The 23,061-nt window shown below is 55.7% G+C and overlaps 5 protein-coding genes and 1 long non-coding RNA gene across 18 annotated transcripts in view; all 6 read right to left on the bottom strand.

The window, feature by feature from the left end:
• Positions 1–25: 25 nt before the first annotated feature.
• On the bottom strand, positions 26–2,895 carry LOC144065708 (aldo-keto reductase Mvan_2161-like). 2 transcript variants are annotated; one of them, XM_077588727.1, is made up of 6 exons: positions 2,764–2,895; positions 1,803–2,050; positions 1,593–1,738; positions 1,385–1,524; positions 269–427; positions 26–208 (listed from the first exon to the last, which is right to left on the bottom strand). In XM_077588727.1, exons 2-6 carry the CDS (start codon positions 2,042–2,044, stop codon positions 29–31), a joined length of 867 nt encoding a protein of 288 aa, XP_077444853.1. In that variant the 5' UTR covers positions 2,045–2,050; positions 2,764–2,895; the 3' UTR covers positions 26–28. The 2 variants fall into 2 exon arrangements, with proteins under 2 accessions (XP_077444853.1, XP_077444852.1); XM_077588726.1 differs by lacking the exon at positions 2,764–2,895 and having other exon boundaries at positions 1,803–2,062.
• LOC144065706 (sodium/hydrogen exchanger 9B2) lies at positions 2,775–5,691 on the bottom strand. Of its 4 annotated transcripts, XM_077588721.1 has the most exons (14): positions 5,542–5,685; positions 5,386–5,473; positions 4,956–5,126; positions 4,748–4,890; positions 4,562–4,689; positions 4,420–4,501; positions 4,258–4,351; positions 4,089–4,195; positions 3,880–4,029; positions 3,701–3,809; positions 3,500–3,636; positions 3,256–3,430; positions 3,081–3,175; positions 2,775–2,905 (listed from the first exon to the last, which is right to left on the bottom strand). In XM_077588721.1, the coding sequence occupies exons 1-13, from the start codon at positions 5,680–5,682 to the stop codon at positions 3,099–3,101; spliced, it is 1,602 nt and encodes a 533-aa protein (XP_077444847.1). In that variant the 5' UTR covers positions 5,683–5,685; the 3' UTR covers positions 2,775–2,905; positions 3,081–3,098. The 4 variants fall into 4 exon arrangements, with proteins under 4 accessions (XP_077444847.1, XP_077444849.1, XP_077444846.1 ...); XM_077588723.1 differs by lacking the exon at positions 2,775–2,905 and having other exon boundaries at positions 3,029–3,175; positions 5,351–5,473; positions 5,542–5,691; XM_077588720.1 differs by lacking the exon at positions 2,775–2,905 and having other exon boundaries at positions 3,029–3,175.
• An 81-nt stretch (positions 5,692–5,772) lies between these two features.
• On the bottom strand, positions 5,773–11,830 carry corin (corin, serine peptidase). Of its 8 annotated transcripts, XM_077588703.1 has the most exons (23): positions 11,271–11,681; positions 10,626–10,859; positions 10,424–10,535; positions 10,248–10,358; positions 10,008–10,192; positions 9,827–9,943; positions 9,656–9,763; positions 9,475–9,585; positions 9,284–9,406; positions 9,132–9,203; positions 8,828–9,059; positions 8,571–8,713; positions 8,396–8,503; positions 8,193–8,306; positions 7,932–8,042; positions 7,729–7,852; positions 7,522–7,650; positions 7,399–7,448; positions 7,155–7,341; positions 6,872–7,034; positions 6,701–6,809; positions 6,496–6,629; positions 5,773–6,408 (listed from the first exon to the last, which is right to left on the bottom strand). In XM_077588703.1, exons 1-23 carry the CDS (start codon positions 11,659–11,661, stop codon positions 6,223–6,225), a joined length of 3,354 nt encoding a protein of 1,117 aa, XP_077444829.1. In that variant the 5' UTR covers positions 11,662–11,681; the 3' UTR covers positions 5,773–6,222. The 8 variants fall into 8 exon arrangements, with proteins under 8 accessions (XP_077444829.1, XP_077444830.1, XP_077444828.1 ...); XM_077588704.1 differs by adding an exon at positions 11,692–11,830 and having other exon boundaries at positions 7,155–7,448; positions 7,724–8,042; positions 11,259–11,415; XM_077588702.1 differs by having other exon boundaries at positions 8,828–9,203; positions 11,259–11,681.
• A 102-nt stretch (positions 11,831–11,932) lies between these two features.
• Positions 11,933–17,421, bottom strand: nfxl1 (nuclear transcription factor, X-box binding-like 1). Its single transcript, XM_077588708.1, has 24 exons — positions 17,263–17,421; positions 16,579–16,744; positions 16,319–16,501; positions 16,135–16,244; positions 15,936–16,066; positions 15,800–15,844; positions 15,594–15,727; positions 15,435–15,520; positions 15,294–15,369; positions 15,117–15,214; positions 14,874–14,988; positions 14,681–14,805; positions 14,498–14,620; positions 14,328–14,418; positions 14,147–14,267; positions 13,917–14,073; positions 13,762–13,853; positions 13,664–13,685; positions 13,468–13,590; positions 13,242–13,402; positions 13,052–13,121; positions 12,868–12,972; positions 12,665–12,799; positions 11,933–12,587 (listed from the first exon to the last, which is right to left on the bottom strand). The coding sequence occupies exons 1-24, from the start codon at positions 17,419–17,421 to the stop codon at positions 12,369–12,371; spliced, it is 2,847 nt and encodes a 948-aa protein (XP_077444834.1). The 3' UTR covers positions 11,933–12,368.
• cnga1b (cyclic nucleotide gated channel subunit alpha 1b) lies at positions 17,412–21,288 on the bottom strand. Its single transcript, XM_077588718.1, has 15 exons — positions 21,116–21,288; positions 20,815–21,054; positions 20,702–20,752; positions 20,593–20,634; positions 20,426–20,485; positions 20,236–20,340; positions 20,052–20,158; positions 19,813–19,987; positions 19,605–19,741; positions 19,347–19,519; positions 19,158–19,283; positions 18,931–19,083; positions 18,612–18,843; positions 18,350–18,525; positions 17,412–18,273 (listed from the first exon to the last, which is right to left on the bottom strand). The coding sequence occupies exons 2-15, from the start codon at positions 20,859–20,861 to the stop codon at positions 18,049–18,051; spliced, it is 1,809 nt and encodes a 602-aa protein (XP_077444844.1). The 5' UTR covers positions 20,862–21,054; positions 21,116–21,288; the 3' UTR covers positions 17,412–18,048.
• A 51-nt stretch (positions 21,289–21,339) lies between these two features.
• LOC144065715 (uncharacterized) overlaps positions 21,340–23,061 on the bottom strand; it is a 76,214-nt gene continuing 74,492 nt past the window's right edge. For both annotated transcript variants that reach the window (XR_013297270.1, XR_013297273.1), the window contains one exon: positions 21,340–21,573. This is a non-coding gene — a long non-coding RNA (uncharacterized LOC144065715). The remainder of the gene's footprint in view (positions 21,574–23,061) is intronic.

Below are 23,061 nucleotides of genomic sequence, written 5' to 3'. Positions count from 1 at the left end.
CTTTATTTGATACAAATTGTTTGACCTGTCAAACCACTTGGGAGGGGTCCCAGCAGTATTTGTGTCCCCGATCTAAAGCCGTCAAGGTGGCCATGTCACCCTCGGTCAAGGCAAAGTCGAAAATCCTCCCGTTGGCCCGGATCCGCTCCGGGTCCGAGGACTTGGGAAGCACGGCCACGTCTTGCTGCACCGCCCAGCGCAGCAGCACCTAGTGCCCACGGAAAAACCGTCAATTTCCCTCGGGGAGGCCGGTCGGGCGCTCACTCACCTGAGCCGGCGTGCGTTGGTGGTCGTCGGCCACCCGGACCACTGCCGGCTCGGCCAGCAGCTCCCCCCTCCCGAGGGAAGTGTAGGCCTGGAAGCAGACGCCCGACTCTCGGCACACGCGCCTCAGCTCCGACTGGCACTCCAGCGGGTGAAATTCGACCTGGAAAATAATAATACAGTGGTAACTCGACCTACGATCAGCTCGAGATCAAAATTTCGAGATGCGACCAAGCCATGACATGAGAGGCTGTTTATCATTGTAGCGCACTGTCTTTTTTTGCCGCATCTCTTTCAAGTATAACTACTATATCTACGAGGACTGAACGATTTATTCGGACGAGTTTCGACCAGGAAACGCACAACGCAAATGCGCAGGCAAAAAGAGGGCTTTCTGGGTAATGAAGTATACTCGTGCACACAACACCGATTGCCAATGGCACCCTTTCTCAGAATAAAACTTCATTACCCACAATCAATACGTGGGTAGGCTGTTGCATTTCCCGTTTCCCCCCTTAGCATGTTAGCTCCCGTTGGCGGAGCGATCGCTAATTCAAGACTACTTTCTCATTGACAAGTGGTCGTGTGTTATCCTATTGTGAGGACATCTGTGTGCATCATTTTCGGAATATTTTGAAGGGAATACAACAGCAAACAGCCCATCGATAGCGAACGTGAGAGTGGAGGCGTGGCGAGCAACTAACCCGGCCAGAACGAAGGTAAAAACAGATTAATAGAAAATTAGAATTCAGTTTTGTGTAAAGTTACATTAAACGTATGTTTGAGTGTGTCTGTATATATTAATCCAAGTTAATTTAAATTTGTTGTCTGTGCGTCTCTCTTACTATTAAATCACTAGTTATGTGTTACTTTGTTAATAGATGGCGAATTAGAAGAAATAAAACATTTTTTTTCCAATCCAATATCCTGTTTTTGCTGTTTTTTTCAGAGGGTTGGAATAAATTAATTTGTTTTTAATTCATTTCAATGGGAAACGTTCGTGCGAGTTACGAAAAGCTCCACATACGATCTCAGTCCCGGAACAGATTAAGATCGTATGTCGAGGTACCACTGTAATTAGCTGGATTCCTTTCGGCCGTCCGTCCAAAACTCCGCTTACCTGCAAGACGGCAGGCTGCACCTTACAGCCGGCCGCCAGCTCCTTCATGTGCGCCGGCGTGTAGTTGGACACGCCGATGGCCTTGAGCTTCCCTTGACCGTGCAGCTCCTCCAGCGCCGCCCAACTCTGAGCCCGATTGCCTGCGTGCGTGCTCTCAATTAGCGCGGGGCGTCCGAGGGCGGCCGGCGCGGCGCCGTCGCGCGTTCACCTGGGTTGCGTTTGTCGCCCACGTCCAGGCCACGCGTTCCGGGCCAGTGGATCAGGTAGAGGTCGATGTAATCCAGGGCCAAGTTGGACAGGCTGCGCAGGGCTCCTTCCGCGGCCTTCTCCCCCTGGTCTTGAGGGCTCAGTTTACTGCGGGAAGGAGAAGAAAGGCCATGAAAAATAAACACCCACGTCGCTTAGCGCCTGCGCAAACCTGGTGACGAAGACATCCTCTCTGGTCAGGCCGTACTTCGGGAGGAGCTCCCGGAGGGCGCGGCCCAGGTCGGCTTCGTTCCCGTAAGCGGCGGCGCTGTCGAAGGCCCGGTAGCCCGCGGCCAGCGAGGCGTCCACGGCTCGGAGGACGGCCTCGCCGCCGCACAGCTTGTACATTCCCAGTCCCAGAAGGGGCATCCGGGCTCCGGTTTTGAGGAGGACAGATGGCATGTCAGACGTCATCTTTAGCTGTGGGCATCCAGAGACGTCTGGGGAAATGTTAAACCTTGACGTGTTCTTATGATTAAACCAACAACGGTGGCAGCAATTGAAAAAATAGATTTAAAAACAACCACCCACAGTTCTCCTAATTCATAAAATGAAGGTCTTTGAAATGCTAGGAACGTTTCAAGTGTCAATATGCTAATGTCACTGTGAACTTTTTTTTTTTGGCAACTCTGGTTCATCTATCTTCACTGGCAGTTAATGAATAAAGATAACCTATTTTCACACTATTGTCATAGCAAATAAAATTTGCATACATTTGCGATTCCATTCACACATAGGAAAATGCTTTCTGTACAAATACACCAATACATTTACTTGGGAAAAGAATATACCAGCTGTAATGACTTTAGTCACTATTCATAATAGTAATAAGTGTTAGAAGGTTAGCTTACCTTTTTTGCTGTACTCTTTACTCAGAAACTTCTTAAAGAAAATAATACGTCGTCACTCATTGGAACGTGCTTTCTGTACAAGCTAGCTAACAAATATACCAATAATTTTTGCTGTATACTTTACTCAGAAACTTCTCAAAGAAAATAATACGTCGTCACTCATTGGAAAGTGTTTTCTGTACAAGCTAGCTAACAAATATACCAATGAAAGGAGAATATACCAGCTCTAATGACTTTAGTCACTATTCACAATAAAAGTATGAGGTTAAAACGTTAGCTTACCTTTTTACTTCCGAAAGAAAATATTACGTCATGAGTAGGCGACTCAGCTAGAGTGCAGGCAAGCAGTGTACAAGCGCCAATGAATGAGCAGAAAGGTACGTCTGCCTCTCCGCCATTTTGAATGTGGCGCAGGGGAACTTCTGCACATAACACAAATATTTTATTTCTTTTCCGTCATACTTACATGAGCATTGTATGTCACAGGGTTACTGGTATTTGCAAGAAATACATTTATATTTTCTAATTAAATTGGCGAGGGGATCTGAACAGTTACAAAAATATCGGAAACATTTCAGTCCGGTAACCAGAACTTTCCTTTATTGTCCGTCGGGTCATCAAAGCCTGGTCTCAAAAAGCACGGGGTCTTGCCTCTGACCGGGCAGCGGTGGCCCCCCGTTCACTGTTTCCGTTGCTAAGACACAGACAAAAGCCATTGTCAATGGCAGACAACGGGTTGATTTAACATCCCACCATAAAACATAAAGCGCAGACCTTTGACCTGCCGGCTTAGTAGTCTTGGCCCGGCTAGACCGATACCCAGCGCTCCGACGGGGGCGGTGATCAAAATGGCTAACACGGCTAACGTCAGGACATCCAAACCCAACTTCACCGAGGCGTCGTCGCCCAAGTCCCTCGCCATGTCCAGCGCCTTGGAACCAATGGCCGCCTGGAAGGTAGAAAGTACGTCACGTGACGTCGCGTCTCCCGCAGGCAGGTATCGGGATACCAGACGTACCTGCACGGTGGCTTTGGGCAGCCAAGCGATGGCGATAAAGAGTTTCTCCTTGAGCCCAAATCCGGCGCCGTGCACCAGGACGAAGGTGGCGACCAGTCGCAAGACTAAACCTATGACGATCACAGCCACGCCCAAGCCTGAGCGGGTCCGCGGTTTGAGTCTGCGTGACGGGTCGCCGTCCCTACGCCGCCTGCGTCTCACCCACGGTGTTGAGGCTCAACGTCGTTAGGATGATTTCTGCTCCGATCAGACCGAAGAGGAGAGGCTGGAAGATGTCCCAGCATCGGCCTAATACATTCGCCACACCTGCCTGCGGGAGGACATCGTCGTCCAGGTCGTGGAAGAACTTTGCATTCGAGAATGGACTCCGGTGCGGTTACCTTGTCAGCACCCCAGCCCAGTGCGGCCAGGAAGGCCAGAACCAAGGTGCAAAGACCGCCGGCCCCGGAAGCCCCCAACACTTGAGTTGAGAAAATGGCGAAGATGGAGAATCCCAAGAGGAGGAAACTCCTGGTCACCACAACGTCCTCCTGCACACAGAATTGGCTTGAAGCGGCCGTCGACGACGTCCCGACCCGACGTGACCTACCTGATCCCCGCCGGGGAACAAACACAAGAAGAAACCCAGGAGCGAGCCGGCCACTATCCCACCCGCCACCTCCAGGAGACCCTTCAGGATGCTCATCCACGTGGAACCTGCGCACGCAAACAAGGAGAACGTCAGGTGGTCATCAACCCGACTCGAAAACAGATGCAACCTGTTGAGAAGGCCACGCCCAGACACGTGGAGAAGCCCGTTATGGCCAGAATATCGTCAAAGCTGCCCGCGGCCATCAGGAGAGTCGGTATGCCCTGTAGAACCATGTTGTCGTTTCAGCCCAAGGTGGGAAGACCAGATTGGACAAAAAGCGGCGGCTCACCTTGTCGCATCCGTAACCTTCCTTCTGAAGCAGCAACATGGATGGGACCACCACGGCCGGAGACACGGCCCCCAGGACAAACCTGCGCGCCCGCCGAAATCAGACGCACGTCCAGGTCCACGTCCGCCCTCCCGACACCTACCCCAGCAGGAACGCCCAGGCCCACGGCATGGACAAGAGAAAGTGAGCCGCCGTGGCCACGATGCAAGCCTCCAGGACGCACGGCCCCACCGCCACGCGCAGGCACACGGCCTTCAGGCGGCGTAGCGCCTGCGGGGAGACGGGTATCACGTCGCCGCCTACGAGTGTTACTTAGCGCACGTGGTACCGAGGGGTCCAGGCCCAGACCGGCTCGGGCCAAGATGACGGCCAGCGCCACGCTCCTCAACGCCGCGGACCAGGCGGGCTGCACGTAGACCGCGTCCGTCACGTACGGAACGTTCCTTAAGACGAGGCCGGCCAGGAGCATGCCTATCAGGCACGCGTGCCAAAATCAGGCGTCCGTGTCCGTGCGTACGGCGGTGGGATTATCTTACCAAGCAATGGCGGAAGGGGAGGCAGGCCTGGAAACTGGACCATAGCCACCAGTCTTCCTCCCAGAACAGCGGCGATGAAGACCACGACCACGCCGAAGACTTTGCCTCCCGGTAAACACTCGCTTCCCGTTACTGACCAGACGGCGCCAAAGAGCAGAAGCAAAACACACGCTGTACGCGCAACAAAGGCGTCAGTCCCATACCTGTCAACCTCTGCTGATAACTGCCCTTATAAATGATTATGATTCCCCTTACAACCCCCCCAAAAACCTTACAAACACCGTACAAGTCGTACGGTGTTTGTAAGGTTTTTGGGGGGTTTGTAAGGGGAATCATAATCATTTATAAGGGCAGTTATCGGCAGAGGTTGACAGGTATGCAGTCCTAGCTCGTACCGGCCGACGGAGACAATGGCCGACCGACGGGGCACCTTTGGTGATGACCAGGTTGAAGAGTCCCCTCGGTCGAGGACATCTGCGTTTCAGGCTGGCAAAGCAGAAGGCGCAGCGCCAACACATCTACACACAGACGCAAGTTGCTAAATAAATAGATAGAGGTTGTGTGTGTGTGTGTCGTGGGAGCTCACCGTAGCATTCCGTCGTCGCGATCTCTCTGGACTGCCCTGATCTTTATTACCACGTCGAACTTTTACAAGTGAAGGAGACTTTAACACACGTGCGCTCACATAAAGTGCCGATCTTTGACCCAGCCTGTGTGTTTTGTGCATTCCTTCCTTGTTGTGGTTCCTTTATCCATCTCACTCCTCGTCTCGCTGCGTAAATATTCTCGGATAGAAAAACAAATAGACGCCGAGGGCGCAAGTGTACGCAGCTTTATTGAGGACAAAAAGAAAAAACATTCCTTTCTTCCAGGTCTCGACTACGGCAAAGAGAGAAGTGACATCACAGAGAAACACGCTCCCGTACACACACGTGATGTAAAAAAAAAAAAGGCGTAGAAAAATACTCTCGGAGCAACTCTTCCAACTGACGACTAGCGGGAATGTGCACGTGAAGGAATGAGCAGACCCGAGGGGTCGTTAAAATGGCCGCCACGGAGGGAAGTCGACGTTTTTAGCCTTCTAACGTGACCTTCCGGGTCACACGATGTGGAAAAATCGTTTTGCTTAATCTAGGCGACTCACTTGAGTGTACTACGAGTACGAGGACTGTAACTTTTAACATCGAGGATATAAAGGAAGGCTTCCAAAGGCTAACGGTACGACGTCGCTACCTCCGTCTGGGTCGAGGGGGTCGGGTCGGGCACGTCAGTCGGGCAGGTAGGTGCGCAGGAAGATCTGCCGGCGTATCCACGGCGTGAAGTGACTGACGTTGCTGTAGACGCCGGGTCCCAGGACCTTGCTGAAGCACACGCTGCCCCACGACGTCAGGCCGAACAAGGTCCAGCGGCCCCCGGGCGACTCCTCGCAAACCAGAGGACCGCCGCTGTCGCCCTGGAGAAAGCGGCGGCGACAGACACGAGACTTTTCCCAACGGAGGAGACGAGACTCGGGAGCTCCAACTTTGAAATTGATTCTTACCATGCAGGAGTCCACGGTCCCGGCCTCGTAGCCGGCGCAAAGCATTCTGGCCGTGATGGTCTTCATGTCGAAGTAGGACTGGCACTGAGACACGGAGATGATCCGGACCTGTCCTTCCTGCAGCTTGAAGGGCACTGAGGACCAAGCGGGCGGCACGCGTCTCACAGACGAGCCACGGCCGTTCCGGTCTGGCGGCCGGACTTACTTCTGTTGCCCATGTGACCCCATCCCGTGATGTAGCAGTACGTGTCCGGAGTGGGGATCTGCTCGGGTCCGGGAAGGCACACGGGTCGCACCCAGGCGGTCTCCTCCACCTGGAGGTAGGAAGGGAGGGGCACCATCCAGGCCAAGACGCGTGGCGGGCGGGGCGGCTCACCTCCGAGTCCAATTCCACCACGCTGATGTCGTAGTCCACCACGGCCCGGTTGTAGCGCGGGTGCACGGTGATGGCCCGCACGCTGCGTCTCTGACTGTGCTCGCCCGGATGGTCCAAGTTGTTGAGACCCACCAGGACCTTCCACAGCTGGGCCTTCTCTCTCCTACACACACACACACACAAGTAGCAATGCTAATTTCGACTTCTAAACCTGGAACCAAATCAGGTAGAGTCACTAGCCTAGAAAGGACACTTGACCTAGAACCTAAAAGTTGGAACTCACCCCTCGAAGCAGTGCGCCACCGTCAAGGCCCACTTCCTGCCGACGAGAACGCAGCCGCACACGTGACCGCTCAGCCCGCTCTGCAGCGAGCACTGCCAGGGCCACGCCCCCTGGCGAGCCACGCGCCCTCCCAAGATCCTCTTGCGTCTGGAGGGCCGGGCGTCCACCCACGGGCGCAGACCGCAATCTGCCCGACACAGGGGGGACAATTGGCCGTTGCCAACTCCGACCGCCATGAACTCACCGTCTCGGACGCAGGACAGGGCCACCCTTCTCCCGGAATGACACGAGTGACTGCCACAGGGTACACGTCTTGTGTTAGCATTAGCCCGTTAGCCCGCGCCCGAGACGACTTCCCCCCGCACACCTCCTCTTCTCCAGGCGCGCCTGCAGGGCGGAGCCTTTCCTGTCGTTCCACTGGGGATGAACGTGTAACCAGCGACGACGGCCGGTCGGAGCTCCCGGCTCGGGTACGGCGGAATCCGAGGCGGGGACCCTGCGGGGACGGCGCGGCCGTCACGGAACGCCGCGCACGTGCATCCCCGTGTCCGTGCGTGCGCGCTACTGACCTTACCCTAGTCCCAGCTGGTCGCACGTCAGCTCGCTGAGCTGCTGGTTCCACTCGTCGGCGCACACGTGATAGCTGTCGGCCGTCCTCCACACGGTCATGACGGAACCCGACGACGGGTTGAGGGAAACTCCACGCGACAAGGCGGAGGTCGGTGAGACGCACGCGCGTGCCGGCAGGCGTGTGTTTGCATTGCGAGACAAGCTTACCACAGTCCCACTCGTCGGAGGCGTCTCCGCAGTGTTTCTTCCCGTCGCACCACAGCGTCCTGTGCACGCACTCGTGATTGTTGCACGCCAACTCGTTGTCGCCGCACTTGGCTATCATCGTGTCACAACAAAAGAGCTGAAAAGTCAAGGGAAGGCCTGTGGGATACAACTAGTACCGAGGGTGGAAGACCAGTTAGCGATGCACACTCGGTCAGAAGCAAAAGTTTAAGACAAGTTAACTTGGGACGGGCCCCAACTCACAGCAGTTGACCTCGTCGGCCAGCAGGGGGCAATCCGGGAATCCGTCGCAGATCATGCCGCTCTCGATGCAGACGCCGCTGACGGGACACTCCCACAGAGCGCGCTCAGTACAGCCTGATTGGACGTGGTCAAAGGCCACACCGTTCGCGTACTGAATGTTTTCTTTTGGAATTGCCGTCAAGTGCCCACCCGCGGGGTCTCACCGCAGTGGTCTTCGTCGCTCCGGTCCTCGCAGTCGGCCAGTCCGTCGCAGCGCTTGCTGCCCAGGACGCAGCGTCCCGAACGGCACTTGAAGTGGCTGGGGGAGCACTCTTTGGGCACGGCGAGGAAATTAGCGGAGCTCTCGCCGAGTACCGTCCGGCGTTTGTGCGAACGCACCGTCGACGCCCGCCTCGGGAAGAAGGCAGGGGAGGTCGCCGCCCTCTTGGGGAAACTGGGCGCAGTCCGAGTCGTCGGGCCACTGCAATCCCACGATGCCCAGCACCAATTCGCACTTCTCCTTGGCCGTGCGACACAGAGACCTGCGGGGCGATGGGGGTGGTCATGGTGTGGGCGCGCGACGGGATGCAATTCTAGAGATTTTTGGGCGCTACGGCGGTCTACATGACTGCGCTAACTATCACCCGGGCACTGACCTGCAGGGCGGTACGGTCCCCAGGCCGACGGGGTCGCACTTGGGCACGAGCAGCGTGCAGGCGTAAAACATGAGGTACTGGTAGCAGCCCGTCTGCACCAGCGCCGGGAAGAGCGACGACTCCCACGACACGGCGCTCTCCCGCTGCGACACGTGACCCAGGAAGTTGGGGAAGCGCGTCAGGTTGTAAGGGAGGTTCATACACAGTTCCAAGCTGATGGGCTCGCAGCCGGCTGGCGGAAACGCACCAGTTGGAAAAGGGAAACGTGCAAGGGACCGCCGTTCTCCGGCTCCCCGAGACTTACTGCAGTTGTGGTGTCCTGGGTGGCAGGAAGTGGAGGCGCACCCCGGTTGAGACGGGGGGCAGGCGGCCGGGGCTGCAACAGACAAACAGGCCGGTGGGCACGGAGAAAGTAACCCCGACACAAAGGCGGGCGTTGCCGGGCGGACGTCTCACCCTGCTCGCGCGCACAACGGTCTTCGTCGCTGCCGTCCTTGCAGTCGTCCTCTCCGTCGCAACGGAACGTCGGGGGGATACACTGACCGTTGCGGCACTCCCAAAGACCCTGGCTGCCGCAGGCTGCGCAAACACGTGCGGGTGAGTCGTTCCCACGGCGCGAGTCGTCGCCCGCCGGGCTAGCCACTCACAGCAGTTGAGCTCATCGCTCTTGTCCAGACAGTCGTGGTCCCCGTCGCACAGCCAATCCCGGGACACGCAGCGTCCGTCGCCGCAGCGGTGCTCCCGCCGCGCGTCGCATTCTGAGAGCGAGGGGAAAAGGTCCTTTCTAGGGGGACCCGGCGGGACGGCAAAAATCAGACGGAGGCTCACCGCAGCCCAGCTCGTCGCTGAGGTCGCCGCAGTCGTCGTAGCCGTCGCACAGCAGAAGCGGCGGCAGGCAGCGGCCCGTCGAGCAGCGGAACTGCGCGTCTGAACACACTGAAAGAAGGTGGCCGGGTGACGACGGTGAGGCCTTGGAAACATTCGAACACGCGTCTTTACCACAGTGCGCCTCGTCGCTCCAATCGTCGCAATCGTTGTGGCCGTTGCACACCAGCTTCCGAGGGACGCAATTCCCCGTGGCGCACATGAAGTCGTCCTTGCCGCCGCCGCACGACGCTGTCGGGCAAAAGGAGAAAAGTCAAGACCTCCGCACGTCGCCCCACTCTGGCGTCTTCCTCACAAGGTTTGCCCACGGCCTGTCGCGGCGTGTAGCAGGCGGGAGTGGTCGCGGAGGGCGGCGAGCTGGCGTTGGCGAAGCGAGAGCAGCGCAAGAAGTCGGGCCAGGAAGCGTTGAACATCTGCAGGACCGGCTCGCAGCCTTCCCGGGCCGCCTCGCAGAAGGACGCGCAGGGCAACTCCACCCACCTACGGGCAAGGGCTTGAGCCAAAATTCCAGGGCGGGGCCGAACGGAGCATCTACCTGCGGTGGACGTCGGCATCTTCGTCGTGGAAACAGCGCGGCAGCGCCAGAGAGCAGCCGAACAGCATGATGTGCTTGTAGCACGACAGTCGGCTCAAGTAGCTAAAGAACCTGCGACGCAAACGCCCAGCGCTTCACCTCCGGAGCGCCGCGGGACGACGCCCACCTGTGGTTACCTTAGCAACATGGCCACCTCCGAGCTTTTGACCACGGCAGAGGCGGACGACAGCCACGTTTGGTTGTAGGCTAACATCTGGCACTGAGGCTCGGCCAGGAGCTGACAGCCCCCTAACGTGTCGCAAACGGAAAACAACAACAAAAACAGTACATTTTGTGACATTGTCCGTCCGCGTCCAAACTTTCGGTTGCCCGCCTCACCCGCATCCGGCGCAGAGGTGGCCCCGGTCAGCCAGGTGGCGCTCAAGGAGGAGACCGATGTCAACAAACCCGCCACCGTGATGGCCGGGAGAGTGGGCGGCGCCTGGGACGCCACCGCCGAGAGGGAGGAGCTTGTAGTGTTTCCACGGTAACCGGCTTCCCGGTCAGCCATGGGCTCCGGCGAAGGGAGGGGGCTGGAATCCGAGACGCCGTCGCCGCCGCCGCCGATCACACCTGAGGGCAAAGAAAAACAAACAAACAGTTTTTCCAAGTTCAGCTCGTGCGTGCGGTCAAGGCGCCTTGCGATTGGCTACGCTTTATAAATACACGAGTGCGCACGTCTATGAATAGCGTCGGAGGATCCGGTTACCATGGCGACCCCCCGTTACACATGCCAGCTAATAATAACAACAGCTTTCCCTCTCAAGTGTTGTTTCCAGTCACTATCGCGGGAACGTTCGCATCAAAGTCGTTTCAAGGTCGCCGCCCCCCCCCAAAAAGAGCTTGACGTGATGTTTTACGGCCCTTGTAAATATTTGACATTCCCGCAGGCCCTCCCCACGCTACCGACTGGACGTCACCCCCGGTTGTCACGGAGACACGACACTTTCGGGGTCCCCCGGAGACGTTTGCGCGTGCCAATACCGGCGAGGGCGAGCGCCAGTCCCGCGCCTCCCAGCAGGGCGGCGACAGGAAGCAGCAGGCAAAGCAGCAGCGGGCGGCCGCACGTCCGTGGCTTGGCGGGACGCGGCTCCTCGCCCATGGTGCTTTCGGCGACGCCGCCGGTAGCCTGGAGAGAGAGACGCAACGGGCAAATTAAAAACAAGTCATTGTCCGAGTCTCCGCGTCGCCCAACCGAGTTGTCCCAAAACGCGACCAACGAAGGCCGAGATGTCGAGTGGAACGGAAAATGGAACCGCCCGCCGACCACGGGTTGGTCAGCGCGGCCAGACGTCTCGCCCCGTCCCCCGCCGCGACGTCTGGGCGAGTCACGTGAGGCAATTAAGGCGAGTCCCGAGTCGCTTGGGCTTCCCATTTGGAAAGCGAGAGGCGAACGTGTACTCACGGCGTGGGTGGTTCCCGCGCCCGAGGTGCGACGCGGCCACGAGCGCATGACCTTCCTCTGCCGGCGGAACGCGCCAAATGAAGGCTGGAGGGGCTGCGAGGCCCGCCTCCTCCCTCCCTGGCTTCTTTGTCCTCTCTCCCCCGCCGGGCACGTGACGCACGCACATCACGGACGCCACGGCAGCCTATTACTTTTGAGGTATACTCCAAAAGACAAAAACTCGAGGGACATTTCATTGAACAACAAGTGACTTTTATTACAAGACTTGAATTATTCCAAGACCTTTCCAGGTCCGCAGAATAATCAGGACTATTGGAATCCCCTCCCCATCCCACCAAATGAGTGACCACAACCAAATTCATGTCAAATTCTTCAATTTCTCACTTTCAGCCTGTTTAGCACCTTTTACATACGTTTGCAATGCGTGTCAACTAGAAAAAGGTGCGGCGGCGCCCTCTGTTGGCGACTTTGTCACTTTAACCCAGATTGGATCAATTTTGGTTCAAATCGATGGACGTCCAGTCCGATTTCGAAGGCAGGGTGGGCAGCAAACGAACGAACATTCGCGCCACCCTCCCAGTTGAAATGGATTGGACATCTACTCGCGATGATTTAATTTCCAAACTTTTAGTCAAGTTTTCAAGAAGCACGCGTTTGGACTGCCGTCCAGCGTGACATCATCGCGACATACTCCCCCCCACGGCGTCTTCGGCCGTGCCGAGGAGCAGGTAAGCGGCGAGCGAGAGCGCGGCGCCGCCCAGCGGGACCAAGACCAATGCGAAGCACCTCCAGCGCCCCGCCCGGCTGCTCCCGTCCTCCGCGTCTTCCTCCTCCTGGCGCCCTCGTTTCTTAAGGCGACGGCCCCCTCGGCGTTTGGCGAAGGCCTCCAGTTCCTCCTGGACGGACCGACACACTCGCGGTTAGCCTAGCGCGGCACGGCAGTGGAAACGGGGCTCGACTGGGGGGGGGTCACCTGAAGTCGCCGCCGTTCCTCTTCCTCGGCGGCTTTCTTCTCCGCCTCCTTCAGCCGGCTGACTGTCCTCTGCTGCTCGCCGCAGGCGTCGTCGCACTCGACAACGCGGCCGGACGAGCGCGAGCACGCCAACTCCTGCGCGGACGCACGACGTGAAAACGAGGCCCGCGCCGGGCGGGTAGGCGCGGCGGTCGTTTGCGTACCTTCTTGATCCTCCTGCAGGGACATCGCAGCTTGACCTTCTGGTGACATTCGGCGTCACACTCTCCGGGATGACACGCCCGCTTGCAGCGATGACCACAACTCAGCTGCAGAAAAGACAACAAAACTCACATTTAGGGCATCCAGACCGGGAGCCAACCGTAACACTACAAATAAGAGGAGGACCTCTTTGGGACATTGGTTGTTGCAGGAGCCCAGCGCCATCGCCGTCTCCGCATCGGCCGCCATCATTTTCCTGACAAGGGGGAAAACAGAAATTTATCGGCTGCGAAAAATAAGGCAATGGCCTTTAAAAAAAGCTGTGCAAATCAGTAAATACAAATCCCAACACGGTTATTAATTGACACGGACTCACGTGCACTCCACGTAAAGCGTGCTCATCTTGCAGTGGCAACGTTGGCGGATCATCTGGCGGCAAGGGGGGCAGTCGCCGCGGTGACATGGCAACGGGCAGCCGTGGGGGCACGGGGACGGGCCCGGCCGGGGCTTGGAGCAACCTTCATCGCAGTCGTCGCACTGGCGAGGCCGGACGTCCGCGTTTATATTCTACCCGCGCGTTGGTCACGGTGGCGCACTCGTACCTTGTCGCTGCCGTCCAGCAGGTGGCACTCCCTGGCGCATTTGTGGTTACCGCAGCTCAAAGGTCGCCCGCAGGCTCGTTGGCAGGAGAAGCGGTCCGGGCGGCAGCATGGCACGGCGCTCACCTGGACAGCGCAGCAACATGGCCACCGCGTTGGCAAGGTCGCGGGCACGCGCGCCCAGGTATAACCTTCTCACCTCGTGTTCTCCGAAACAGGACCTGCAAGACAGAGAGTGAGGGTCAATTTGGCGGAGGCGCTCGAGTACGTACGGCGGGCTGTTTTTGCGTGTCGTACACCGGTAGCGGCACTCGACAAGGCGGACAGGGCAGGGCCTTGGTCACGAACGCCGGGCCCGACGGCTGCTCCCAGGGACCGGACAACTGCACCTGAGGAACAAAGATGGCCACGCCTCAGGACTCAAGACCGATAAGATGACAGGGGAACCGTACCTGTTGCGACTTGAGCACCACGCGGTCGTGGCAGGGCTGCGGGCAAGAGTGCCCGCAGCCGACCAGAGACAGCAGGCAGGGCTGCGTGCAAGGGGGGCAGGGCCCGTCGTGGCAGCGGTGGCGAGCTCTGGACTCGTGGTGGCAGGAAGGAGGCGATCTAAGGTCGCCGTCAAACGTCAGCGAATTAGCCGAGCCTCAGGGCTAGCCGCGGACGGGACGCCGGCGCGTACTTGCAGAGCTCCTTGCAGCGAGGAGGCTTGGTGCTTCGCTCTCGTCCGCACGGCACCGTGCAGGAGGTGACGCCGCACGAGCACTTGACCTCCACCGTCTCCGGACAGGGATAACAACTTCCTGGCGGGGCGCGGAGACTGGTCAGGCGCCCGCACGTAGGCTCATCACCACGCACGTTACCTTGGTGACACACCGACGGGCATTTGTGATTGCGACACCCCAGCGTCCGAGCGCAGATCTGGTCGCACGGGGGACAGTTGCCGGGGCAACACTGACGGGCAAAGCCAGAGCGGGAGAGTCTTTAGCGCGGCTCGCAGGTGACCGCGACTAAGATGGCGACGGCGACCGACCTTCCTCCGGCACGGATGTTTCTGGCAGCTTCGGCTTTTGGAACACTTGGACTCGCACAAATACTCTTTGTGACACGCCATGAGTTTGCGGTATTTACCGCAACGGCACTCCTTGGTCACCTCCTGAGACAAGGTCGGCGTGACGTCAACGTACGCTTACGTGAACTCGAGTGACGCCGTTACCTGTCGGCAGGTGTCGCAACTCCCCCGGTGACACCTCATGGAGCAGGTGTGCTTCCCGCAGGACAGGGGGCGTTCGCACGTATCGCCGCACAGCGCCACTTCCTCCGTGCAAGGCAAACTGGACTCTGACGCAAATCAATTCAAAATTTAGACCCCCTTGGAAAAAAAACACAGACAGCAACATCCATCTCACTCGTCTTGCCGCAAGGACACGTCCTGCTGAGGGAGCGGGGACACGGAGGGCAGCGTCCGTCGTGACACACCAGCTCGCAGGTATGATGTCCGCAAGAGAGGACGCCTCCGCACACCTGAGGGACAGGAACGTGTGCTCAGTCAGCCATGGTGCCCGCCGTCCTCGATATTTTTGGTGCCCACGAGACCCAAAAGGCACACGTGGAGACCAGGTCTCACCACTACCAGTCAGGCCGCTACGTACCCGTTGACATTTCCACTCGGGGTCGGCGCAAGGTCTCTGCGCTTTCTCCCGACCACACACGCACTTCTGAATGCTGGTTTTCAGGCAGGGCGAACACTCTGTCTCACACACAAACATAAAGACAGAAATGAAAGAGAAAGTAGGAAAAGACATCAGTGCGACTTGACGCGCGTTTACCCGAATGACACGACTGGAGACACTTGTGCTGTCGGCATGGCAACAACTTCCCACAAGGTTGTTGGCATGACCAGGCCTGGAAAAAAACCAAAAGAATTGTGTGGTGGTGCGGGTGCTTCCCAAAAGGTCAATCTCGCGCACCTTGTTGCTACAGCGGCGGGGTACACCCTTGGCTTTGGCGCACAGGCAGGAGACGGTCACCATCTTTGGGCACGGCGGGCAAGGACCTGCAACGTGAGCGGCGGGCGCAAGCTGATGATGGGACACGTCGGGAAAGACTCGGCGTGTGCGCCCGGTTACCAGGGTGACACAGCAACAGACAGGCGTGCCCGCAGGACGGCTTCAGCGCTTTGTGACACACGGCGCCGCACGAGTGAGGCGCCAACCAGGGATCGGCGGGCGGATCCTGAAGCTTCCCGCAGTAACACATGTACCTGAAGACGAGCCAGCCATGGCGGCATCCGGGCGGTGCAACACGGTCCCGTCGCGAGCCGGCGGCGGCTCACCTGCTGGGGGTGGCCGCGTGGGGGTACTCCGCCCGACACTTGGGACTGCGAAGGAGAACGTGGGAAGTGGAGGAGCGGCGTACGAGTGGGTGATAGTAAAGCTAATGGCTAATGCTAATTTTTCAGTGGGACTCACCACGGCCACGGGTGCTGCTTGCGCCCAAAATCTTCGTCCGTGGCCGAGCAGATCAGGAAGACCGAGTCCCTGGCCCACTTCTGGATGCACGGGAGATGGAAAAGGGAAAAGCAGCCGCCGCAGCTCCACACCTACAGGAAGTCAAGAAAGTTGAGCCGGCGATGCGAAAGCCCCCCCGGCCGTCCCCCCACTTCCTCACCGCTTGAGTCCGCTTGACGGACGCGATGCAGATGAGGCAGGTGAGCGCTCCGGACTGCAAGAGCTCGCTGACGTACTGACTGGTCCTTTGGAGCCCTGTGACGTCACCCCCTGCGTGCACCATGGAGAGCGTACGAATGATTGGTTGCTGAAAAAGTCAGTTTAAGATTAGAGAACATCCCCACCAGTATGGTTGGCATATGTAGTGAAGGTAGATTCCAGGACACGGGCATCCTTGCGCTCTTCATCGTCATCCTCATCGTCGTCGTCCTCGGACGAGCAGCTGGCGAGGCGACCCGCCAGCTGCCGGGCGGCGGCGGCTCGGTCAGCCTTTTGGATTTCCTCAAACTTGGTGGCCCCGGAGACGCCTGTGAAAGGAAAGGGAGAGTGGGGTCGGCACACGATGGAAAGATGGAAAGCCATATACGGTTGGCGTGGCGCTAACCGTGTTGCACATCGTTCCGAAGCGTCGCAACGGCGCTGGCTCTTCCCCCGCCACCGTTCGGCCTCTCTCGCAGTCTTTCTCCTGGAGCATCGTGGTTCCGTCCACGGCCCCTGCCCCGTGGTCGCCATGCCGGCTCCATGGCAGTCAGCCGGAAAACGTTGATCTCCTGCACAAAAACGAGGGTGTCTTTAGTACAATACATTTCTTTTTTTGCAATTTCTCTACAAACTGGAAGAATGACAAAAGTTGACAGGAAACTCCAGTGTGACTTAAATGAATAAAATCGTGATTTTAGTATTAGGGGAAGGTGAGTCATGTGGCAAAACAAAGCATTTGGGAGGAATGAAAAATGGCTATACAAGTACGTACATTATATTAAAGTTCACTTGGTTTAGAGTACTTCTGAATAAAACGATAAATGAGCACATACGCAAAATATAACTAAAAGTACTCATGTGTTACACAATGACACTAACACTTTAGTTTTAAACAGAAAGGTACAAATACGACGACGGAATGCTGCAGTTGAGCGTTAGCATATGCTAACAAGCCGGCTAGCTTAGTATGCCAACGACGAGCTGCACTAACAAGCTACATGATGCTCATAATACCGCACACAAACATACAGTCGTCGGAATGCGTCGCACGACGGGGGGAAAACGCATTTAAATCCGGTAAACAAACCTTGCTAACTTGCGGCTGCACGGAGCCAACGTTACAAGAGGAAGGAAAGAAGGAAGGATTTGTAGTCCTTTGACAGCTGCATGCAAGGAATGGCAGGACTACAAATCCCATCGCCCCTAGATAAACGGCAACAGTGCGACGTGGCAAGCGACTGTTCATTCAACATCTTTTATTATGATTTGGCCATCATGCAGGACTTTGAAATGACATTGTTTCGCTTTTATGCTAAATGCATGCATGTCAACTATTTATTGTTGTTGTTGTATTTCCTGAATTTAAATTGTAAGGACTAAGTATTGTTCATAGTTAAGTTTTTTTTTAAACCAATGAGTTTAAAATGATTCCCATCACTCTGGCCAAAACAATGCAGCATCACACGCGAACCAAAACTCTCAATCTCACGCCAATTCCTTTCCCCAAATAGGGGTCTCCAACCTGCACACCGCGGGCCAATTGAGGGCCATGCTAATGTCTATTGGGATCTATTTGTCATAATTCTAAGTGTTTTTTTTGCCTCCCGCCCTGGGCCATACTATCATTTTCAATCACTTGCAGTACTAGCTAGCATAGCTGGATCTCTTGTGTCTTCAGTGGTGTTTGTCACTACGTCAGCCCAAGTCAGTTAGCGACTAGTCACTTGGTTGAAACCTAATTCCAAAGCGACACTAGACAAAATGGACCGGACCTCTACTTTGTGATGGCAATTGACACCTCCTACTGCAGTCATCTTCCAGTTAACATGATGTCAGTGTCCCTTGTTGTGAAGAACACACACATGATGGTTGATCATCCAGTGGCCGGCAACGGCGGCAGCGGCAATGGAGGAGCCTCCTGGCCCGCCTGAAGGGGGAGCTTCTTCTCCAATTTGCTGACTCGATGTTTGAGCTTGCCGTGCGTGGCCTCGTGCTCGGCCAGCAGCCGAGCGTAGCGCGTCTGCAGGCCGTCCAGCGTGCTCGCCATCCGCTCCACCTTGTCCTCGATCTCCTTGGGGTCGGGGCCCTGCGCCGCCACCTGCGTACAGGGGGGGAAAACCAGACAATTAGCGGGAGCTAAAGTGGCGCGGGTGGCGTTGGCGGCGGGGGAGTACCTCCAGGTCCAGCAGGCCGTCTTTCATGAGGATCTGCCTCCCCTTCTCCTCTAACAAGGCCTTGGCGTCGGGGTACTCGGTGAGAGCCTCCATCAGGTCGTCCTTGGAGAGGCAGAAGAGGTCGGAGTAACCGATGCTACGGATGTTCGCCGTTCGCCTGTTTCCGGCTTTGCTGCCTGTTGGCGAGGAAGGCGGAACAATGGCTGGAGACGAGGGCGGCGAAAACCTGGTGGCTGGGGTTTGGCCCCGGTTCGGCGCCCACCTTTGATGGCCAGGATGCTGATCTCGCCAAAGTAGCTGCCGTCGCTGAGCACCACAAACTGCGTGACGCCGTCGTCGGCCACCACGGCCAGCTTGCCCTCTTTGATGATGTACATCTCGCGCCCGATGTCGCCCTTCTTGCAGATGTAGTCTCCGGGACTGTAGACTTGCGGCTGCAGCTTCAGCACCAGCTCCACCAGCAGGCCGGCCTCGCAGTCGGCGAAGATGCGCACCTGAGCCGCCGAGAAAAGAGGACCCATTTCTGACGGAGAACAAACGCCGGCCGGCGAGCCGTCGGAGGTGGAGAAACCGTCACTGACCTTCTTGAGCGTGTCCAGGTGCACGTTGATGGCAATTTCGGCCCTCAGCTTGTCCGGAAGGTACTTGAGGACTTCCCGCTCGTCTACCGCCTTCTTGTTGGTCCACAGAAAGTCGAACCACTTGATGACGCGTTTCTCTAGGTCTTTGGTTACCTGTTTTGGGGCGGCAGCAAACGGTCCTCGGTTGAAGACAACTGCGCTGGGACTGGGATCCTTTCGCCACGGACCTTTCGGAAGCTCATGTACTGTTTGATGGCGTCGATGCGAGCCTGAAAGTTAGCTCGGGCGGCGTTCATGTTGGTAATCATGGAGCCCACGTTACCCACGATGGTGGCGAAGATCAGCACGCCGACCTGGGGCGAACGGGACGTGAGCGCCGAGCGCCTCGGAGCGCCCGAGGCCGTTTACTTACGTACCAGGAAATCGGTGACCACAAAAAAGTACTCGGAGTTCTCCACGGGGGGCGGAGTCTCTCCGATGGTGGTGAGCGTCAGCGTGGACCAGTACATGCTGTAGGCGTACTTCCGCACCAGGCGGCCGAATTCCGGGTTGGCCGGGTCGGGGTAAACGAACCTGTCCGAGCCAAAACCTGCGGAGGAACCAGGCGCTTGCTTTGGTCTCGGGTGGGTCAACCGATGCTTTAGCTAGCTGACGATTGGCTTTAGCTAGCCCACCGATGGCCTTGGAGAATGAGTAGTAGAGGCAGGCATTCCAGTGGATGATGATAACAATGTACATAACCAGGTTGGAGATGCGTAGCGCGTTGGGGTAGTTGGTTCTGGTCTCGGTCCTCTGGAAGAACTCTAGCATCCTGAAAAGAGGAGCCTACTTGTGAAGGAGAGGGCACCCCGTTGCCCCTTCGCCCCGTCCGTGAGCGCCCACCTGTTGAACCTCAATAGCCTGTTGAGGCGGATCTCCGGGTAGTTGAGACCCAGCTGGGCGTACAGAACATCGGTGGGGACGACGGAGAGAACGTCCAGTCGGAACTGCAAACTCTTGGTGTAACGCTCGCGTAGCTTCTGCTCGTCCTTGACCAGGAGACCCTGCTCCAAGTAGCCTGCGCGCCGCGCCCAACGGCGTTGCCAACGGACGTCCGTGATCCGGGGATTGTGCGCACGTACCTGTCCTGGTTCTGAAGACCATGTCGGCCACGTAGACGGAATCGCAGACAAAGTCCAAGAAGAACCAGTAGCGTGAGTAGTCCGTCTGAAGTTCCTCGAAGCACGCCCTGAGCCGGCGCCGTCACCTTAGAAATGGGCAACGACGGACGGGGAGGGACGGGGAGGGGCGGGCTGGCTGGCTCACCTGGCGATGATGAAGGTCCAGTTGTACATGACGGGAACCGTGATGACGAAGAGCCAGTGGTAATAGGTGTTTCCCGCCGGGTCTACGGCCGTGATCTCCCGTGGACTAGCACGTGAGGCAAAAGGATTCAGAGGTATTTTGGGTCCTAAATATTGGAACCCCTCCACCACCTTCATCCCAATCAACCTACATGTCCACCTCCTCCTTCTCTTTCTTCTTCTTCTCCTCCTCCTCTTCAGCTTTCTTCTTCCTGGGGTCAAGGAAACCAAAATCAGCTTTGACGAAGAAGCACTTTTCAGTGGTTTTTCCAGTCTTGGAGTCAAGTCGCCAGTCAGGAGATCATCCCGTCTTACTTACAGCTTCATGTCTTTCTTCTTCTTTTTTTTCTTCTTCTCATCCCTGCAAAATGAGAATTGGTGTGAAAGGTGGACCAGCAACGTGGGGTCGACGCGTCTCGGGGCGTTACTTCTCTTTGTTGTTGTTGCTGTTGTTGACGTTTGCGACAAGTTCCGCGGACCTGAAACGGGAGCAAAAGCGAGGAGAGGGGAACTTGGAAAAAAAAATCCCCTTGCAACTCACCCGCCGTCCTCCATGTTTTCCGTGCTCGCCGGTGAAACTCGGGCCATGGGGCCTTCCCCAAGGACCAGATCTTGGGTTACCTCCTGGATTTCTGGTCTACGTGCGAAGCATCGCAAACCCAAAGCCAGCCTAAAATCCACCGAAAGCGCCTCCGATCCAATGCAAGCGTTCACGGCGCAGTTAATGAGATTAGCGCGCGGGGATGATGGCGCGCGACTCGCGTTTGCGCGCACGTAACTTCTGGAAGGACAAATAAGAGATAAAAACCAGGACTAAAATGCAATTGTCTGGATGGGCTCACCTTGGAGAAGGACTTGGAGATAGAAGAAAGTCTGAGTAGGACAAGTGTGGAAGGAAAATATGCTCCGTGCTGATGAAGATTAGTCAGCACACACACAAGGGCAGCTTTGATAGGCTTAAGTGTGAAGAAGGTGCTGCGGTACACAAACTGACCACTAGGCAGTGGGGCTTCTACAGGAACGGTGTTGGGAATCGGTCTTTTGTTTCGTTTTTTTTTGGGGGGGGGGGGGGATTATTTGCAAGGTCATTCATTGTGATTTCCTCCATTTTTTTGGACTCACTCTCATTTAGTCTGTGTTTCCGTTTCTTGGGGTGAGCGTGCCAGTGCCAAACAAGCTTTTATCTCAATGTTCTTCCTCGTTCAAGTCCAGCAAGAAATTCTGGCAACTATCGGCAGCATCGCAGACGAGTGATGTTGAATGTGCAGTTTTTCTGGAAATCCAAAATCGAACGTTGTTTCTGGTTAAAGAGAGAACAAGCATATTGTCATAATCAGTTGAATCCGTGCTTTTTGGCCAAAACGAGTTAAATGGGAGACATTGATAGAGCGCCGGCCATTTTTTTTACGTAAAACATATTTGTGTCGTCAGGGGAAAATTTTTGTCCGTCACGCGCCGTTGGAAAACAAAGGACTAATCGGACGCTCATCTGAAAGCATACGGCCAAAAACTATGGCAGACATGCAAAAAATGCCAACAAATACTTTTCAAAAACCAACTGGTTTGGTTTTGCGTCAAACCAGACTAAAAATAGGCCGAGGCTAACGATTGTTTTTCCTCGCAACTTTGGACGTCAAAATGACGGATGGACCAAAGAAAACAGGGGAGACTTTGATGATCTGGAATGAATGGAATGTGAATTTCAAGGACTTTTATGACACTGAAAAAGTCCTTTTTTATAGCAGGAATTGGTATCACCTTCATTTTTGTGGTTGGCGCCGCACCATCGTGATCACCATTTTCTACAAATCTTTCCTTTTATCACACACAAAATCAAATGTGACCTACCTGCTTATTAAATGTATATTTGGCTAGAAACATGTGGTGGGACAAAAAATTGCAAACAACATTTTGGAAATAAGAACTGAGGTCGACGAACCGCCCTCTAATAATTAATGTGAAAATAAAACTAATATACTGGTATACATATATACAGTGGTACCTCGTCATACGACCGCTCGTCATACAAAATTCTCGTCTTACGGCGGAAATTTTGATCGAATGATTCACCCGTCATGCGATCAAAATTTCGTGATGCGACCAAGCCAGGTCTTTTTTTGCATATCGTTCGTGTATAACAATATCTACGAGCACGGAACGATTAATTCAGACGAGTTTCTCCTAAGACCAGGAAACGCACAACGCGCATGCGCATGCAAAAAGAGGGCTTTCTGGGTAATGAAGTACACTCGTGCACACAACAGCCATAGGCAATGGCAACCTTTCTCAGAATAAAACTTAATTACCCACAATCAATACGTGGGTAAGCTCAACTATTGTATTTCCTGTTATTCTTTCTAAGGAAAGAAGCTCCCGCGATCGTTCTTTAAAGACTATTTATCGTTGGCAAGTGGTCGTGCGTTATCCTATTGTGAGGACATTTGTATGCATCATTTTGGGAATATTTTGAAGGCAATAGTACAACAGCTAACAGTCCATGGATAGCGAACGTGAGGGCGGAGGCGTGGCAAACCGCCAACCCGGAAAACGAAGGTAACAAAAGATTACAACAAAATTAGAATTCAGTTTTGAGTAAAGTTACATTAAACGTATGTTTGAGTGTGTCTGTATATATTAATCCAAGTTAATTTAAATTTGTTTGTTCCGTTTACGAGTGCGTTGTCGTGGAAAAAAAAAAACGGACAAAGCCCCCACGCCCCCAAACGTCTCTGTCTCCCGTCGGAGAAATCTGCCCAATTTTAGTTAGATTAAACACATTTTATTACTA

Source organism: Stigmatopora argus, chromosome 20 (genome assembly GCF_051989625.1).
Source record: "Stigmatopora argus isolate UIUO_Sarg chromosome 20, RoL_Sarg_1.0, whole genome shotgun sequence".
Taxonomy (NCBI): domain Eukaryota; kingdom Metazoa; phylum Chordata; class Actinopteri; order Syngnathiformes; family Syngnathidae; genus Stigmatopora; species Stigmatopora argus.
This window is presented reverse-complemented; position numbering and strand designations above follow the sequence as displayed.